The 18,094-nt window shown below is 45.6% G+C and overlaps 1 protein-coding gene and 1 long non-coding RNA gene across 6 annotated transcripts; both read right to left on the minus strand.

The window, feature by feature from the left end:
- Positions 1 to 1,154: 1,154 nt before the first annotated feature.
- Positions 1,155 to 10,047, minus strand: LOC148648603 (uncharacterized). 5 transcript variants are annotated; one of them, XR_015926523.1, is made up of 6 exons: positions 9,979 to 10,047; positions 7,791 to 7,859; positions 6,363 to 6,419; positions 4,624 to 4,686; positions 2,954 to 3,055; positions 1,155 to 1,320 (listed from the first exon to the last, which is right to left on the minus strand). It is a non-coding gene; the product is annotated as an uncharacterized LOC148648603 (long non-coding RNA). The 5 variants fall into 5 exon arrangements; XR_015926524.1 differs by having other exon boundaries at positions 7,791 to 7,856; positions 9,979 to 10,040; XR_015926525.1 differs by lacking the exon at positions 6,363 to 6,419 and having other exon boundaries at positions 9,979 to 10,027.
- Positions 10,048 to 12,714: 2,667 nt separating this feature from the next.
- On the minus strand, positions 12,715 to 17,871 carry LOC148648604 (GTPase IMAP family member 8-like). Its single transcript, XM_088606999.1, has 3 exons — positions 17,708 to 17,871; positions 15,877 to 16,602; positions 12,715 to 14,931 (listed from the first exon to the last, which is right to left on the minus strand). Exons 1-3 carry the CDS (start codon positions 17,709 to 17,711, stop codon positions 13,934 to 13,936), a joined length of 1,728 nt encoding a protein of 575 aa, XP_088463125.1. The 5' UTR covers positions 17,712 to 17,871; the 3' UTR covers positions 12,715 to 13,933.
- Positions 17,872 to 18,094: the final 223 nt, after the last annotated feature.

The raw sequence follows: 18,094 nt of genomic DNA on the forward strand, positions 1-18,094 counted from the left end.
GTTTCTGGTGGAGGCACCGCCAAATTAAGTTTCATTTTTTTTTCCAATTGACTCAACCGGGCCATAGCATCAGCCACATTAAGCTATTGCAGATTCTAATTATGTGAATAGCTGTGATAGCTAAGAGCTTGAAGAATGAAGGCCCTGTTCCTGCTGCCCTCGATGATTCAGCAGTAAACTTCAGTAGCTTGATTCAGGACGTCTGCTTGAAGGGAAGTGCACCACTGTAATCTCTCCTAATCAGTCTGTACAGGTGACGCCAAGCCAGTGTGCTTTCTCACTGACGAGCATGAGGCCGTCAGTGAGACGCTGGCTAGTTGTCACTGCAGGAGCCTCAGAGCTGGGTTGTCATTAGCTTTGTCATTTGTTATTAAAGTGTGAGTACAATTCAGTTATTTCATAACTGTAATTAAAGAAAGGTAACTAGGGCTTTACCAGTAAGCCCTCACCTACACCACCAGTGCTAGAATGACCCGATTGGGCCATAACCTTTAACTGAGTCTCCTGTCTGACTGCTATCCTTCTCGAGTGTGTAAGTGGATGGCCTACCCTTCTCAGCAGATCGTATACTCCTTTATAAAAGCCCCTCAACAGGTTAATTCTACTCTTCTTAATACTCCTGTTCACACCACGGTACGGGTTCCAGTCCATGTTAGACCTACTGTACGTTATCAATTTTGTCATCCAGCTTCTGTCCACTGCAGTCTCAGGAAGAGGCAGCAGTAGGGAATATTTTCAGTGTCGCACCACAGTTCTCTCTCAAAGGGCTGGTGCAGCACTGATCTCCTTCCCCGGTGTTGGAGTAATAGCATTGTGAACAAAGTGAGCAGATAAAATATACATATTGTAACGCTTATGGCCGACAGGCACTGTGTAAGAGCCGGCGTACCAGAGCGGTGACGTCACCGCCCTTCCCTGTGATAGCAGGACTACAGCTACTGGGCTGTAGAGAGATCTCTCTTTGGCTCACCGGGCTGGGTCTCCGCTGAGCGACGCGGGAGTCCTGGGTTCGAGCCCCCGACGGTGGGGGGCTGACCTAATGCGGCAAGGGCGTCCGCCTGAGCCCCCGTTGCGTTACAATATGAAGGACTATAGTACCAAAAGCAATTTGTAAAGTGACAACAGACTTTATAAATTATGCCAAAATAAACTGCTTTCCTAGTGGTGTTCTTACCTTAAACAGCACCTTTTCACAAACGACCAGTACCGGCTGTGGGTTGTTAGTCAGCACACAAGAGAAGACGTCTTCATCAATTTCTGTCCCTGTGTCATCTGTCACTTTCACCTGAGTGCCTGGAGCCAAGGAGAATTTCTGTAGGACTGAAGAAGAGAGATCTGTCACATGTTCATTCCATACATACCGAGTATAAAAAACATACATTCATCCATCCAATTTCTAACCACTTCTTCCAATTCAGGGTCACAGGGCAGCCAGAGTCCATCCCACCAAGCAACAGGCACAAGGCAGGTACACCCTGGACAGTCCATCACAGGACACACACACTCACACACCCTGGACAGTCCATCACAGGACACACACACTCACACACCCTGGACAGTCCATCACAGGGCACAAACACACACTCACACACCCTGGACAGTCCATCACAGGGCACACACACACACCCTGGACAGTCCATCACAGGACACACACACTCACACACCCTGGACAGTCCATCACAGGGCACACACACACACTCACACACCCTGGACAGTCCATCACAGGACACACACTCACACACCCTGGACAGTCCATCACAGGACACACACACTCACACACCCTGGACAGTCCATCACAGGGCACACACACACACTCACACACCCTGGACAGTCCATCACAGGGCACAAACACACACTCACACACCCTGGACAGTCCATCACAGGGCACAAACACACACTCACACACCCTGGACAGTCCATCACAGGGCACAAACACACACTCACACACCCTGGACAGTCCATCACAGGGCACAAACACACACTCACACACCCTGGACAGTCCATCACAGGACACACACACTCACACACCCTGGACAGTCCATCACAGGACACATACTCACACACCCTGGACAGTCCATCACAGGACACACACACTCACACACCCTGGACAGTCCATCACAGGGCACACACACTCACACACCCTGGACAGTCCATCACAGGGCACACACACACACTCACACACCCTGGACAGTCCATCACAGGGCACACACACACACTCACACACCCTGGAGAGTCCATCACAGGACACACACTCACACACCCTGGACAGTCCATCACAGGACACACACACTCACACACCCTGGACAGTCCATCACAGGGCACACACACACACTCACACACCCTGGACAGTCCATCACAGGACACACACTCACACACCCTGGACAGTCCATCACAGGGCACACACACACACTCACACACCCTGGACAGTCCATCACAGGGCACACACACACACTCACACACCCTGGACAGTCCATCACAGGGCACACACACACACTCACACACCCTGGACAGTCCATCACAGGGCACACACACACACTCACACACCCTGGACAGTCCATCACAGGACACACACACTCACACACCCTGGACAGGACACAAGTCCATCACAGGACAGACACACACACTCACTGTCACATCAGGGCCAATTTAACATTTAACCTGAAGCCAGTTAACCTGCCAGTAAAGTATGTCTTTGGACTGTGGGAGGAAGCCACATGAACACAGGCAGAGCATGCAGACTCCACACAGACAGCACCCCAGGTCCAGAGTTGAACACAGGACCCCAGCACTGCGACCCAGCAATACTGAACACTGTGCCACCCTGCTGCCCTCATTTCACGTTAAAAGAAAAGAAACTCTGAAGTTTCTTCTCATTTGTTCCCAATGAAACATGTTTTTTTCACCTGGGATTGTTAACATGTAAACAAGATGATTGAAAATGTAAATATCTCACCATCAGAAATGAAGCTCTGGTATGAAAAGCTGCCAGCATCTTTCACCAGCTTCATGTACTTTGTCATAGTTTTATATTTCACTTTCACAACATGTTCAACACCTGGAGAAAAGGAAAAAATGTGCAAATTACCTGAAGTGTCAGATTATAGATCGATGGGCACTGCTGATGGAGGCTCATGGGTGCGTGGAGGCTCGTGGGTAACCTGACTGGGCTGAAAGGCTCAGGTTGTGCAGGTCGAACCCCTTACTGTGAACTCACGCCAGCTCAGCACACTAACGAGGATGAGACAGATGCACTAACTAGGAACACAGGAGGTCACAACGGGACTGTGAGTTAATATCCCTGCAGTACAGATCCCTCTGGCTGTGCTGTCCTGTGATGTGATCTGAACCCTATGGGACTGTGAGTTAATATCCCTGCAGTACAGGTCCCTCTGCTGTGCTGTCCTGTGATGTGATCTGATCCCTATGGGACTGTGAGTTAATATCCCTGCAGTACAGATCCCTCTGGCTGTGCTGTCCTGTGATGTGATGTGATCCCTATGGGACTGGGAGTTAATATCCCTGCAGTACAGATCCCTCTGCTGTGCTGTCCTGTGATGTGATCTGATCCCTATGGGACTGTGAGTTAATATCCCTGCAGTACAGATCCCTCTGGCTGTGCTGTCCTGTGATGTGATCTGATCCCTATGGGACTGTGAGTTAATATCCCTGCAGTACAGATCCCTCTGGCTGTGCTGTCCTGTAATGTGATGTGATCTGATCCCTATGGGACTGTGAGTTAATATCCCTGCAGTGCAGATCCCTCTGGCTGTGCTGTCCTGTGATGTGATCTGATCCCTATGGGACTGTGAGTTAATATCCCTGCAGTACAGATCCCTCTGGCTGTGCTGTCCTGTGATGTGATCTGATCCCTTTGAGACTGTGAGTTAATATCCCTACAGTACAGATCCCTCTGGCTGTGCTGTCCTGTGATGTGATCTGATCCCTATGGGACTGGGAGTTAATATCCCTGCAGTACAGGTCCCTCTGGCTGTGCTGTCTGTGATGTGATCTGATCCCTATGGGACTGTGAGTTAATATCCCTGCAGTACAGATCCCTCTGGCTGTGCTGTCCTGTGATGTGATCTGATCCCTATGGGACTGTGAGTTAATATCCCTGCAGTACAGATCCCTCTGGCTGTGCTGTCCTGTGATGTGATCTGATCCCTGTGGGACTGGGAGTTAATATCCCTGCAGTACAGATCCCTCTGCTGTGCTGTCCTGTGATGTGATCTGATCCCTATGGGACTGTGAGTTAATATCCCTGCAGTACAGATCCCTCTGCTGTGCTGTCCTGTGATGTGATCTGATCCCTATGGGACTGTGAGTTAATATCCCTGCAGTACAGATCCCTCTGGCTGTGCTGTCCTGTGATGTGATCTGATCCCTATGGGACTGTGAGTTAATATCCCTGCAGTACAGATCCCTCTGGCTGTGCTGTCCTGTGATGTGATCTGATCCCTATGGGACTGGGAGTTAATATCCCTGCAGTACAGATCCCTCTGGCTGTGCTGTCCTGTGATGTGATCTGATCCCTATGGGACTGGGAGTTAATATCCCTGCAGTACAGATCTGGTGACACTTGTATGTTGACACATCAACAGTAGTTCTGTGGATTCTACTCACCGTCTGGAGGCTCATCTTTGCTGTTTCTTCTTTGGCGTCTGGTTTCTTGATCTTGTTCTTGTACTGAAAGAAAACATATTTGTTATTTTGCCTCCTGTATTATTTCAGCTCTGGCAGATCTGCCCTGTATGGTTCATACTGTGGTCTACGAAGTGGACCGAGATGCCCATGAGATCAGTAAGCAGTGTGCCAGAGGCGTCTGCTTGCACCGAAAAAACACTGGAGCAACACTGTTGATGAGAGAGAAAGGCTTTGTGAGCCCTATTACCTCTCTACAGCTTCCTCACACTGTTGTAACTGGTCTATATTCCTCCAAAGGCCAACACGATTAGAGCAGCAGAGACAATCACCCACACAGTACAGCATTTTCACAGCTTCCCTGACGATCCCAATATCATCACAGGGGATTGTCACCACTGTACACTACAACAATCACTTCACCATCCTCATCAGTGAAGAATGCTTACAAATCCAGTGCTCAGGCACCTCTGGGTTCCTCTGCCCACAGTGTGGGGTGTTCGGTTCCCACCTACAGAGCTGCCCTGAGGAGAGGGAGAGCCGAACCGTGTGGACAGAGGACTCTGTACATCCTGCAGCACTGCTAGGAGCGCACTGACCGGACATGTTTAAACAGTCAAGATCTGAGCTCCACAAACTGATACAGCTACTACTCACATAACCTTGTGTGACAATACTGTTATGCCTCTGAAATCTCACACTGTACTCCCTTATAACAAACAACAGGTGTCAAAATCACTGAATTCAGCTCTAAACAGGAACAAAAATCATTTCTTCCCCACGGGAATGTTCTCAGTAGGGAGGTGTAAAAGAACACCAAAAGAGGGATCGAGGGGGCTCAGTGAAGGCTGAAAGACAAAGGTGAGGATGAAAGGAGTACAGGTGTGTGGAAGGCTATCAGGTCAATGGTGATAGATTGAGAGGAGTATAGGTGTGTGGAAGGCTATCAGGTCAATGGTGATAGATTGAGAGGAGTACAGGTGTGTGGAAGGCTAATAGGTTAATGGTGAGACAGGAGTATCAGCACAGGTGGAGAATCACACACTGATGTTGCAGAAAAAATGAATCTTTTTTTCTCAAATTTTGACACATGATTTCACTACTGAACTCAAGATCTTTAGAGGCATATCCCTGCAGTTCAGATCCCTCTGGCTGTGCTGTCCTGTGATGTGATCTGATCCCTATGGGACTGGGAGTTAATATCCCTGCAGTACAGACCCCTCTGGCTGTGCTGTCCTGTGATGTGATCTGATCCCTATGGGACTGGGAGTTAATATCCCTGCAGTACAGATCCCTCTGGCTGTGCTGTCCTGTGATGTGATCTGATCCCTATGGGACTGGGAGTTAATATCCCCGCAGTTCAGATCCCTCTGGCTGTGCTGTCCTGTGATGTGATCTGATCCCTATGGGACTGGGAGTTAATATCCCTGCAGTACAGACCCCTCTGGCTGTGCTGTCCTGTGATGTGATGTGATCTGATCCCTATGGGACTGGGAGTTAATATCCCTGCAGTACAGATCCCTCTGGCTGTGCTGTCCTGTGATGTGATCTGATCCCTATGGGACTGGGAGTTAATACCCCTTCAGTACAGATCCCTCTGGCTGTGCTGTCCTGTGATGTGATCTGATCCCTATGGGACTGGGAGTTAATATCCCTGCAGTACAGATCTGGTGACACTTGTATGTTGACACATCAACAGTAGTTCTGTGGATTCTACTCACAGTCTGGAGGCTTTTCTTTGCTGTTTCTTCTTTGGCGACTGGTTACTTGATCTTGTACTGAAAGAAAACATATTTGTTATTTTGCCTCCTGTATTATTTCAGCTCTGGCAGATCTGCCCTGTATGGTTCATACTGTGGTCTACCAAGTGGACCGAGATGCCCGTGAGACCGGTAAGCAGTGTGCCAGAGGCGTCTGCTTGCACCGAAACAAACACTGGAGCAACACTGTTGATGAGAGAGAAAGGCTTTGTGAGCCCTATTACCTCTCTACAGCTCCCTCACACTGTTGTAACTGGGGTCTATATTCCTCCAAAGGCCAACGCGATTAGAGCAGCAGAGACAATCACCCACACAGTACAGCATTTTCACAGCTTCCCTGACGATCCCAATATCATCACAGGGGATTGTCACCACTGTACACTACAACAATCACCACATCATCCTCATCAGTGAAGAAGGCTTACAAATCCAGTGCTCAGGTGCCTCTGGGCTCCTCTGCCCACAGTGTGTGGTGTTCGGTTCCCACCTACAGAGCTGCCCTGAGGAGAGGGAGAGCCGAACCGTGTGGACAGAGGACTCTGTACAGCCACTGCAGCACTGCTAGGAGTGCACTGACCGGACATGTTTAAACAGTCAAGATCTGAGCTCCACAAACTGATACAGCTACTACTCACATAACCTTGTGTGACAATACTGTTATACCTCTGAAATCTTGCACTGTACTCCCTTATAACAAACCATGACTGTTGTCAAAATCACTGAATTCAGCTCTAAACAGGAACAAAAATCATTTCTTCCCCACGGGAATGTTCTCAGTAGGGAGGTGTAAAAGAACACCAAAAGAGGGATCGAGGGGGCTCAGTGAAGGCTGAAAGACAAAGGTGAGGATGAAAGGAGTATAGGTGTGAGGAAGGCTATCAGGTCAATGGTGATAGATTGAGAGGAGTACAGGTGTGTGGAAGGCTATCAGGTCAATGGTGATAGATTGAGAGGAGTATAGGTGTGTGGAAGGCTATCAGATTAATGGTGAGACAGCAGCATCAGCACAGGTGGAGAAGCACACACTGATGTTGCAGAAAAAATGAATATTTTTTTCTCAAATTGTGACACATGATTTCACTACTGAACTCAAGATTTTTAGAGGCATATCCCTGCAGTTCAGATCCCTCTGGCTGTGCTGTCCTGTGATGTGATCTGATCCCTATGGGACTGGGAGTTAATATCCCTGCAGTACAGATCCCTCTGGCTGTGCTGTCCTGTGATGTGATCTGATCCCTATGGGACTGGGAGTTAATATCCCTGCAGTACAGGTCCCTCTGGCTGTGCTGTCCTGCGATGTGATCTGATCCCTATGGGACTGGGAGTTAATATCACTGCAATACAGATCCCTCTGGCTGTGCTGTCCTGTGATGTGATCTCTGTACTCACTGTCTGGGTGGTTATCCATACTGTTTCTCCTCCTCAGCCCAGACTCTTCAGTCTCTTCACCCTTCTCTGCTGATAAAAAGGACAAACACCTCATATTAAAGACAGGTCACATGTGTCCCCAGCAGAAACATCGTTCTGTAAACAATCACTCAGACTCAACAAAACAGGAAGATGTTGTGTTTTCATAATTTGAAAATGCTCTGTATAATTTGCAAAACACCTCCTCCAAGACATCTCTCTCTTTCCCAGTTCATTTAACTTTAAGAAATGTCCTTTCAAATACAGTGAGTTTCTCCAGAAGCACATTGCTGCCATATCAAGGGAGAAAAATGTCAGCTGTGTCTGATTATTAGCTGATAGTGGATAGTGACAGACAGTGATCAGGTGAGCTGTGACACAGTGCCCAGCTGGAGCTGTGGGGTCGGTGTTGCTCACAGTGCCCAGCTGGAGCTGTGGGGTCAGTGTTGCTCACAGTGCCCAGCTGGAGCTGTGGGGTCAGTGTTGCTCACAGTGCCCAGCTGGAGCTGTGGGGTCAGTGTTGCTCACAGTGCCCAGCTGGAGCTGTGGGGTCAGTGTTGCTCACGGTGCCCAGCTGGAGCTGTGGGGTCAGTGTTGCTCACAGTGCCCAGCTGGAGCTGTGGGGTCGGTGTTGCTCACAGTGCCCAGCTGGAGCTGTGGGGTCAGTGTTGCTCACAGTGCCCAGCGCTCAGAATCTGCACACAGTGGCCTCTGCTTGCTTCAGCTGCAGGGAGGTGTCCAGTTTGTACCTCATGGGACCCCACTCGTCCCCCCCGTGAGGACACTCACACCTACCCTCCAGCCAGACCGAGTGTGCAGCCGACTGCACTGCTCACAACTGAGCCTCAGCTCACAATAAGATCAGATCAGATCACTTTATTGGCCCTATACAATTTCTTGCATTAGGAATGTGTCTTTTCCCAGACCCCAGCTTGCTCTCCATGAGACACAGAGAGGGAGAGAAGCTGGGGGTCAGAGCGCAGGGTCAGCCATTGTACAGCACCCCTGGAGCAGTTGGGGTGAAGGGCCTTGCTCAGGGGCCCAACGGAGTAGGATTCCTCTACTGGCCATGGGATTTGAACCGGCAACCTTCCAGCCACAGGCGCAAATCGACTGCACTGCCCAGTAATGTAGGTATTGTGTGACAACCCTGCTACCACGTGTTCATAATGTACTAATTTTCCCAAAATTATGCAATAAAACATTAAATATTTTCCCCAGAAGTTTCAAACACTATATAGTAATTTTACTATATAGGGCGGAGCGGTGGCTCTGTGGCTGGAAGGTTGCCGGTTCAAATCCCGAGGCCGGCAGAGGTATCCTACTCCGTTGGGCCCCTGAGCAAGGCCCTTAACCCCAACAGCTCAGGGGTGCTGTATAAATGTCTGACCCTGCGCTCTGACCCCCAGCTTCTCTCCCTGTCTGTGTGTCTCACGGTGAGCAAGTTGGGGTCTGTGAAAAGACAAATTCCTAATGCAAGAAATTGTTTATGCCAATAAAGTGATCTTCTTCTTTTAAAACTGGCCCAACTTTAAACGTCAATAACACACCATAAACTGTTTTTAGATCTGCCGTTTCTCTCTGTGCACGATGCAAGCGGCCGCTCTGACCGGTGTCAGTGTCCTGGTGCTGTCGCCCTGCTCATGACCCGGGTTCGACTCCCCGCGCTCTTACACACGCGCCTCGGCTGCCGGTCCGGCTGCCGCCCTCGCGCGCACCCCCTCGGACCCGCCTCAGCTCTCGACTCGCGCGCCTCGCAGAGCAGCAGAGACCCCGACATTTCAAACTCCTGTTTTTACAAGTTCAGCTCGTTGGCCAGCGGGGCCGACGTGCTGTCATCTTCTCACTTTCCTGAAACGCGCTTTAAATAGTTGCAAAAGCGATCAACTCGAATTCAGCGAGAGTCAGATTTGGAGATTTCAAAAAATACTTTTATGCAGACAAATCTGAAAGCATTTCTTTTACTGTCAATAACACAACGGCCTAATATTTTTTTATAACCGAAAGTAAAACTCGTGCGTGTCCTCCATTTTAAGTCTCGCAGGGCTTCCGTGTATTATTATTGAACTAAATATAATTATGAAATTATTGAAATAATCAGTAATATCCATCAATGTCAGTATCCTCCTGAAGCTAGACAGCAGTCAGCCTAAAGATCAAAAATACTCACGGGTATCTGTCGGCACGGCTGCAGCCATTTGGTTCAAGAAGTTAGTTCTAAACCAGGTGTAAAGGGCGGGACTGCAGACGTGTTGACGAGCAACCTTAATCGTGAAACTCAAGGTGTGTGTGTGTGGGAGACAGAACAGACAGGTGCGTCAGTCAGCTCCAGGGTTAGTGCAGTGGAGACTCACGACTGGATACAGAGGAGGGGCCTGTCTCCCCATTATTGATCAGGATCTCATCCACCCGTCTCAGAACAGCTTGTTCCAGACTCCCAGGACGCGTGGAGTGAAAAGCGCCTCCTGTTCTCCGTTTTAAATGCACTCTCTCTTCATTGATTGTTCTGAAAATCTTGTCCATCCGTTTCCTAAAAGACTGCTTCGGCAGCAGGGCTGGGCAACTGGTTCCACACTCCTGCCTCCCTTGGTGTAAAGGGAGCACTTCTTATACAAGTGCCTCCTGTTTTCTGTTTTAAATGCACTTCCTCTTGAGTATTATGGTCACTAGAGCTATAGCAACAGGAGACACTTGTATATCTACTCACTCTTTATTTTTACTTTACTTACTTTATTTTTAATATTTACTTTATTTCTCAGTTAGCCGTAGACAAATTCTGCTTTGATCAGGACACAAGGTAGCAAGATTAGACTCCGATATTGTGATAGCTGATTGTGAGTTAGTGTCAGGGAGCAGCAGATCACTGTGATCACTGTAGTGACTGGTATGTGTGCACAAGAGTCTGCAGAGCGTGATCAACAGGGAACTGCAGTTCTCCCTGTGTGCCAGTGGCTTTCGTCCACCCATGTGCCCACAGAGCAGATTACACACAGTAAATATACTATTTATTCCTGTGAAGCATCCCTCTGTACTTCAGAACATAACAAAAACAGGGGACACCCCACTCAAACACACTCACTCAGTGTCCCCAGTGACCTGAAGAAACATGCCTAGACAGCCCTTCGCAGGAGTCGTCTCCATTATCTTTGGAAATTGTTCTAATCGAAGTGAAATACTGGTGTTATCACAGTTAACGCTGCGTGTATGATAAAGTCATTTTATATTATACATGATCAATTTAAATGTATTGACCTTGTTTCATAAATTAGTCTCCGATGAGACACTATGCCAACAGATTCCGTTACTTTAATATGCAACACATGCCTTCTGTTTTTTTTGGTTTAATAATAAAAAACACTTGTCAAAAATGTCTTGACTTTGTATTTTGTGTGTATATATATATAAGTTAACAAATGAAATTCCTTCTATAACGTTGGTATTTCCATATGCTCCACTAATTGATTCTCTAACTGAGAACTTGTGCCTCACTTGCACTCAAGTTACTGGGTGAATAATTCGACCAAAAAGAATATCGCAGTTGTACTTCGCCATCACAACAGCGGGATCAGGTTTACATAAACATATAACAAAAGTGCAGTTCCTAACCTCATTTGTTCCCATACTTATTTACACAGGAAGAAGAACATTCTATTTATCAACTTCCTTCAAAGAAGAACAGAGAATTCTTCAAGTCTCATGGGGTTGATGGGCTAGTGTTGGAAAGCCCAGACTCACGGGTTGGTCTTTAGGACCTAGGGCTGCGATGTCCGCTCCCTGGTCCACCCAGGAGTCTGCCGGACCACAAGGGGGCGATCAGGAGCTGCAGGTCACAGGTCTGCTGCAGCTCTCTGGGTCTGAAGCAGCTGGGTGAGTCTCCACAGCGGATTACTGGCTCGAGCTTGAAGAATCAATGATGTAGAGGTGTCTCCTTCTCCAGCTGCAGTCTTACTTACAGTACAACACAGGGAGTCAGAATCACTAATTATGATTCTGTATTTCACAGCACAAGTCAAACCTGGTGCTCAGTCAGAAATCTAGCCTCCACAGATCCACCGACAGGGCGCTGTGGATCAATTACTCACGCAGGGAGGTGAAAGGACTGCCGCTGTGTGGACTCTGGGGTCTGGACCCCCTGAGCTATGAGACAGGCCAGGTCTGCAGACACGTGAACAGAGCGAAGAGGAGACAGAGGGCTGAGGAGAGCCAGGACAGACAGCAGGCAGCAGGATCAGTGAGGGAGATTCTGCCCTGATTGGGCCCTGTGACAGTCCAGCTCACTGGAGCTGACAAGCCACGTATTTCACACCTGCACCTGCAGCACATGATATTGCTTTACAGTACTGTATTTCCTACAAATGAATGTAGCCTGTCATAAGAAATAGATTCCCTAATGTGTTCTCTTATGCACCCGAAGTGTATCCACCTGTCTCTGTATCATTTACAGAGAACAGCTGAACTGCACGACTCATCTCTACAAGATGTCGGATGCTTCCTCCTTACGATGGCGGTGTGTTTATTGTCCAGATTTGGTCAGAAACAGTGCAGTAACATCTGACTGCGCTGTTTCAAAGCAACAGAATAGTTGAGAAAATGTATATACTCAAGGTGGAAATGGGCTTTAAGTATGTGGATGAAATATTGTCAATGATGGATTTAATGAATCTAGATTTATTTGTCCTTGCCACCTGTTTTAAAATGCTTTAGATTTGTGTACAACATTGTATATAACTGGGGGACACAGCTAAATTAAAAAAAGGAAAAAAAATACATTCAAAAACAAGGTCCTGATGTCAGTTTGCCATGCATGCAAATTGTAAAAATTGAATTACCTACCTCCTAACAGTGAGGAAGTAGAATAAAGAAACACGCAGAAAACTTTACAAATGAACAGATATTTACAAAGATACAAAGGAAATAATGTTATATTTATTTACAAAGATTTACAGACTCATCAAACACAGTTTGTATTTACAAGAACTGCAAGTATCTGAGCCAGGAAACAGATGAGGCACAAGGGGAACCTGTTTCTTAAAAAAGGAAAATCCAACATAGGACAACATAGGGTCGGTGTGTCAAATTTAAATTTAAACAAAAGGGGGACAATCATGGCTCAGTAACCCACTGAGTTCTTTAGCCTGGTGGATATCACAAGTAGGAAACAACAGTTACTATGGAGCTTTGATTACCTGGACGGATCTGTATTGTGACCTGCAAAGACATTTCCTCTCTTATTATCTTTGAGTTTTTAACACTGTACTCTATCGTTGTTTATGCTGTATCAAGACCTGTCTTACTACTGTACAATAATCACTGAGCAGTATAAACCTTACTGATTCGTTCAATTTTATTCGTTCGCTCGCGGGTTTGGTTCCTTCACACACTGAGTTTAATTCTGTACTTGGTCTCTCTGTCACTGCTGGGCCCCCTGTGTTGGGCCGGTCCCTTCTAAACACTGGTGTCACTGTTGTGACTGACAGACTGCCCCTTTTCTCTGGAGATCAGGGATCCCCAGTCCTGCTCCTGGAGGGTCAGTGTGTCTGTGGGCTGTCCAGTCTCTCTCCACCAGGGCTGTCCACTCCTGCTCCTGGGGGGTCAGTGTGTCTGTGGACTGTCCAGTCTCTCTACACCAGGGCTGTCCAGTCTCTCTCCTGGGGGGTCAGTGTGTCTGTGGGCTGTCCAGTCTCTCTCCTGGAGGGTCAGTGTGTCTGCAGGCTGTCTAGTCTCTCTACACCAGGGCTGTCCAGTCCTGCTCCTGGGGGGTCAGTGTGTCTGTGGGCTGTCCAGTCTCTCTACACCAGGGCTGTCCAGTCCTGCTCCTGGAGGGTCAGTGTGTCTGTGGGTTTCCTTTCTACCGTCTACAGACCTACTGCAATATAACTATGCATGCAGTTTATACAGTAGCATGCAGTTCAGTGCAAAGTTAAAAGAAGAAACAGAATTAATAACATTTTCAAAAAATAAATTGCGAACAAATAATGTTAGAGCAATTTTCTTTGTAGTATCACACAAATACTGTATATGCAATAAAGTGTGCAAATTCTCTGATCTGCTTAATGACTGTAAGGTACAAGCTAAGAAATGAAACATTACAAAATTGCTGAAAACAAAGTATATGAGACACAGTCTCACTTATACAGTAACTTCTCCATTAACCTGCGATGAATTTTTCTAAATTTCTCTGCTATCCATCTGGCCCATTTTTTTACACACTGCCAAATTCTCTGCCAGATGCCCTGTCCTGTGTCACTAGGTTCTTCTATGCCCATGAGAGGGTCTGAGGCCTGAGAGGTGGGGAAGGTCCCATGTTCAGTGTTTTTTAGATGTTCCCTCTCATCATCATCTTGCTTTCTTATTTTATTGTCCTTTAAATCTGTCATTTCAATTTGCTCTCCTGTCCCTTTCAGTTTATAGACCATTTCCTGTAATTCCTTTACTTCTAATATCCTCTCCTGCTCTTGTCTGATGGCAGCTTCTGCCTCCTGGAACATCTGGCTGGTGTAGAATCCTCCTCCGTTCTCTCTCACCAGGCTGTTGATCTTCTCCAGAAGCTCTGTCACCTGGGTGCAGTTGCCTGTGTCATTGTTGTTGAAGACGTGGTACCTGTCCCCACAATCCTGAACAAGTCTCTGGAGTTCACGGTCTCCCTCCTCAATATACCTGTCAATGGTCTTGTCTTTAAGATCATCTCCCCGAGTGAAGAGGATGAGAGTGTAGTCTTGAGCTTTTTCACCGAAGGTCTGTTTGATCAGCTCCACTGTGTCTCTCTCCTCTCCGGTGAACCTGCCCACCTGTAACACCAGGATGAACACATGGGGTCCTGGGGCTGACAGGGAGATACACTTCCCTATTTCCTCTTGAAGGTCCTCATTAGAGACTTGTGTATCAAACTGACCAGGAGTGTCGACCACAGCTATGGGTCTCCCATCCACCTCTCCTGTCTCCTTCTGACATGACTTTGTCACTGACGTAGAACTACTTTCTGAAATAAATGCTGTTCTGCCTAGTATTGTGTTTCCTGTTGCACTTTTTCCACTTCCAGTTTTTCCCAGCATCACAATCCTGATCTCAGAAGAATTCTCCTGCCTTCTCCAAGTCTCTTCCATAGTGTCTGTATCTAGAGAAGCTAAAAGAAAACAATGCATGAGCCTGTGGTACATTCTGGTTCATATATGTTAGAGCAATATCAATTTTCTTTAAAAGGGAAAGTGGAAGTGAATTCCTTAAGCTCCCCTAAAGCATTCATAAGCATAAGCCCTATCCGTCTAAAAAACTCTAGAAGATAACCAAAGCTGTACTGAGCCCTTTAGAATCACAAATCCTGCATGGGGAAATGGGAACTAATCAATATTTACTTTGAGCCCACACCGCAGTGAGGTTCAGAGATGCAGCAGGTACCCATGGTTAACTTAATTAACAGGTGCAGTGAGTTAGCAATAACAGCTCCCAACCTAAGAGCAACCTGCAAGAATTCCAGGAATGGTTTGTTGTTCCTAAACTGAACTAAATCAGAGGCGATCAGGGTGAGATGAAATACTGATGCCAAGTTTGCCCAAAGACAAGAAAATGTTTGTAGTTATTTTATTTCACAAGCATTTCTGACTTCACTTTATTAATTCTTCATCTCATTAAGGTACTTGGAGGAAAATTAAATTCTGAGTCATAACCAAGTTGATTTCTAGTATTTTTACATTTTACTATAAAAATTACTTCAAAATGAATTTACCAAAAAGTGCCCAGTTCGATTCAATCTGAGGTTCATAATTTCTGTGTTATTTTGTGCATATAATAGTGCAAGCTAAATATTTTTCCTCTCCAGCTGTGATTCGAGTATCTTAAAAAGCAATGCAAATTAAAAGACAAATTAAAATCCAGAAGGACTGAAAAACTGAACATTCTGGAGCAGAAGTATTGAATTCATACTAAACTTTTTTATTCCATTTTAAATAATGAAAATATTATAATATTATAATAAAAATTCAGATGAAAGAGATTGTTTTGCATCTTTTTTTTAATATTACATTAAACTAACGTGCCCTTTGGTGTCTTGGAAATACTTTTTTTTACTTACATTGTATTAATCGATCCAGCTCCAAAACATCTTCTGAAGAGACTGGTTCTCCAATCTGCTCACTTAAGGCATTGCTGTCTAAAAGGAGTTTGTTTGTCCAGCTGGTCTTGGGACTTGGATCCTCTTCTCGTTTTGTCATAATCTGGTCTATTTTCTCCAGTAGATCTAAGACCTGGTCATGATTCTGTTCATTGGTATTATCAAAGACATGATACCTCTTCTGATATTTCTCCACAATTTCTTGAAGTTCCTCCTCAGAATCCTCTATGAATGTCTCTACAGTGATGTCCTTAAGCTGGTCAGCCCTCGTGAAGAGAATCAAACTTTTCTGCACAACTTCCTCACCAAATAGCTCCTCGATTTTCATTACTGTTTGTTTTTCTTCCTCTGTAAATCTGTCCAGCCTGATTACCACCAGAAACACACAGGGGCCTAACTTTGAGAACTCAATGACTCGCTGTCGTTCACGTTCAATTGCCTCTTGAGAGAGTTTGGTGTCAAAGAAGCCTGGGGTGTCGAGCACAACCACTTCCTTTCCTGCAATAATTGCTTTTTCTTCCTGGCACTCTCTTGTTACAGACCTACCGCAGAGTTTGGATTGGAATGCTTTCCTTCCCAGGATGGTATTTCCTGCAGCACTTTTCCCATTTCCCGTTTTTCCCAGCAGCACAATCTTTGACTGGTGGCACTGTTTCTTGCCCTGATTTAGTGGCCTCGACAGATAACCTTTTGCAAGGAAAGGAATAAAAACGTGCTTTTAAAAGGCAGACAAACACAATGTCAAGGTTTAATACAAACTGAAGCTGCATACAAAATTAACCAGTTACAGTTAGAAGTAACTTCTAATTGTAAAATAGTTTGTTCATGTAACTTATTACTAAATTTACTTTAACAATTACGTTGAAAAAATGTTGCTACAGTTACAATTGGTTCCTGCTCAACACTGACCGCACTGAAGTAGTATTCTCGTATAAGGCAGCACTCCCTTAATATTTTGGTGGTAAAGAACAATATTTATTAATGGCCCTAAGTTATGTCACTGTGGTTCTGCTTACTTAACGTGACATAAATGCAGTCCAGGGGCTCAGCAATGATAATTATAGAAACTCGTCTTAAATCGGTGAAATACAGTAATATTTACTAAAATACCACCAAAGGTATTTTCATGCCGATAGGCATCATCTGAAAATGAGAATATTATACAATCCTTCTTTACCTTCTTATTTCTGTTAGGGAAGTGTAAACTTGCCGTTTGCGAAAATAAACTACATGAGTCAACATCAATTTAGACAAACCCCATTTCGTCTAAAGGCGAGCCGGTAGGTTCAGACATTAGGCTAGCGTTGCCAGTCATTGTGAGTAGAGTGAATTTAAAGATAAATTTATTTACTTCACTGCTTTGCGCTTTGGGTCAATCATAAGAAAGCGAACAGCGGCGATCATGACTGCTAGACCTGTCAGTGTACTGACTTTACATCTAGTAAATTTCACCACCCGACTGCTGAGTGTTTTCTACAGATCGTACAAACACTGTTTTATAATGATTTTTTTTTGCAAGAATACCCAGTAAGTCGCCTCCAGAAATAGAGCATTTAATAATAAAAAGAATCATAGTGACTCTTTAAGTAGTGAATACATGTATCTTGTAACGAGATACCTCCCTTAAACAACAAACATACCATCGCCATTTTCTTCAACTCAATGCAATCAGAGTATAGCGGCACCTTTTACTGCTACTTGTTGTAACACTTTGAAAACACTTTCTTTTATTGATTTTTCTCTTACAGATCTCCATACTCTCGCATTTAATGTAAAAAGGGGGAAAACTCACCCATTTTCAAATGAAGTTATTATTCAAGACGCAAGCTAAAATGGCGTTGTTTAGTGCTATATGTGCGCAGTAGTCCGTTCTTCGGCAGTTTCGCTTCGGCTGAGGATGTTACTTGGTAAAAGAATTATCCAATCAAATCGCTCTGCGGCGAACTTGAAAATACCAGAACAGCAAATAACAGATTCAATGAGAAGGAGGAAGAGTGGCAAGTTATTCAAAATTAGTGCCTTTAACTACCATTGAATAAAATCTACTTTTATTTATATGCGATTTGAATGCAAAATAGCATTTTGCTTTTAGTGGAATATTTTGAGCAATAAACTGACTTACTTGGGGCTTTCATAACATTACATTTTTTAGTTCACACCCATATGTAATAGACGGTAG

This window comes from Lepisosteus platostomus, chromosome 14 (assembly GCF_059453375.1).
Source record: "Lepisosteus platostomus isolate fLepPlt1 chromosome 14, fLepPlt1.hap1, whole genome shotgun sequence".
In the NCBI taxonomy this organism is placed as follows: Eukaryota; Metazoa; Chordata; class Actinopteri; order Semionotiformes; family Lepisosteidae; genus Lepisosteus; species Lepisosteus platostomus.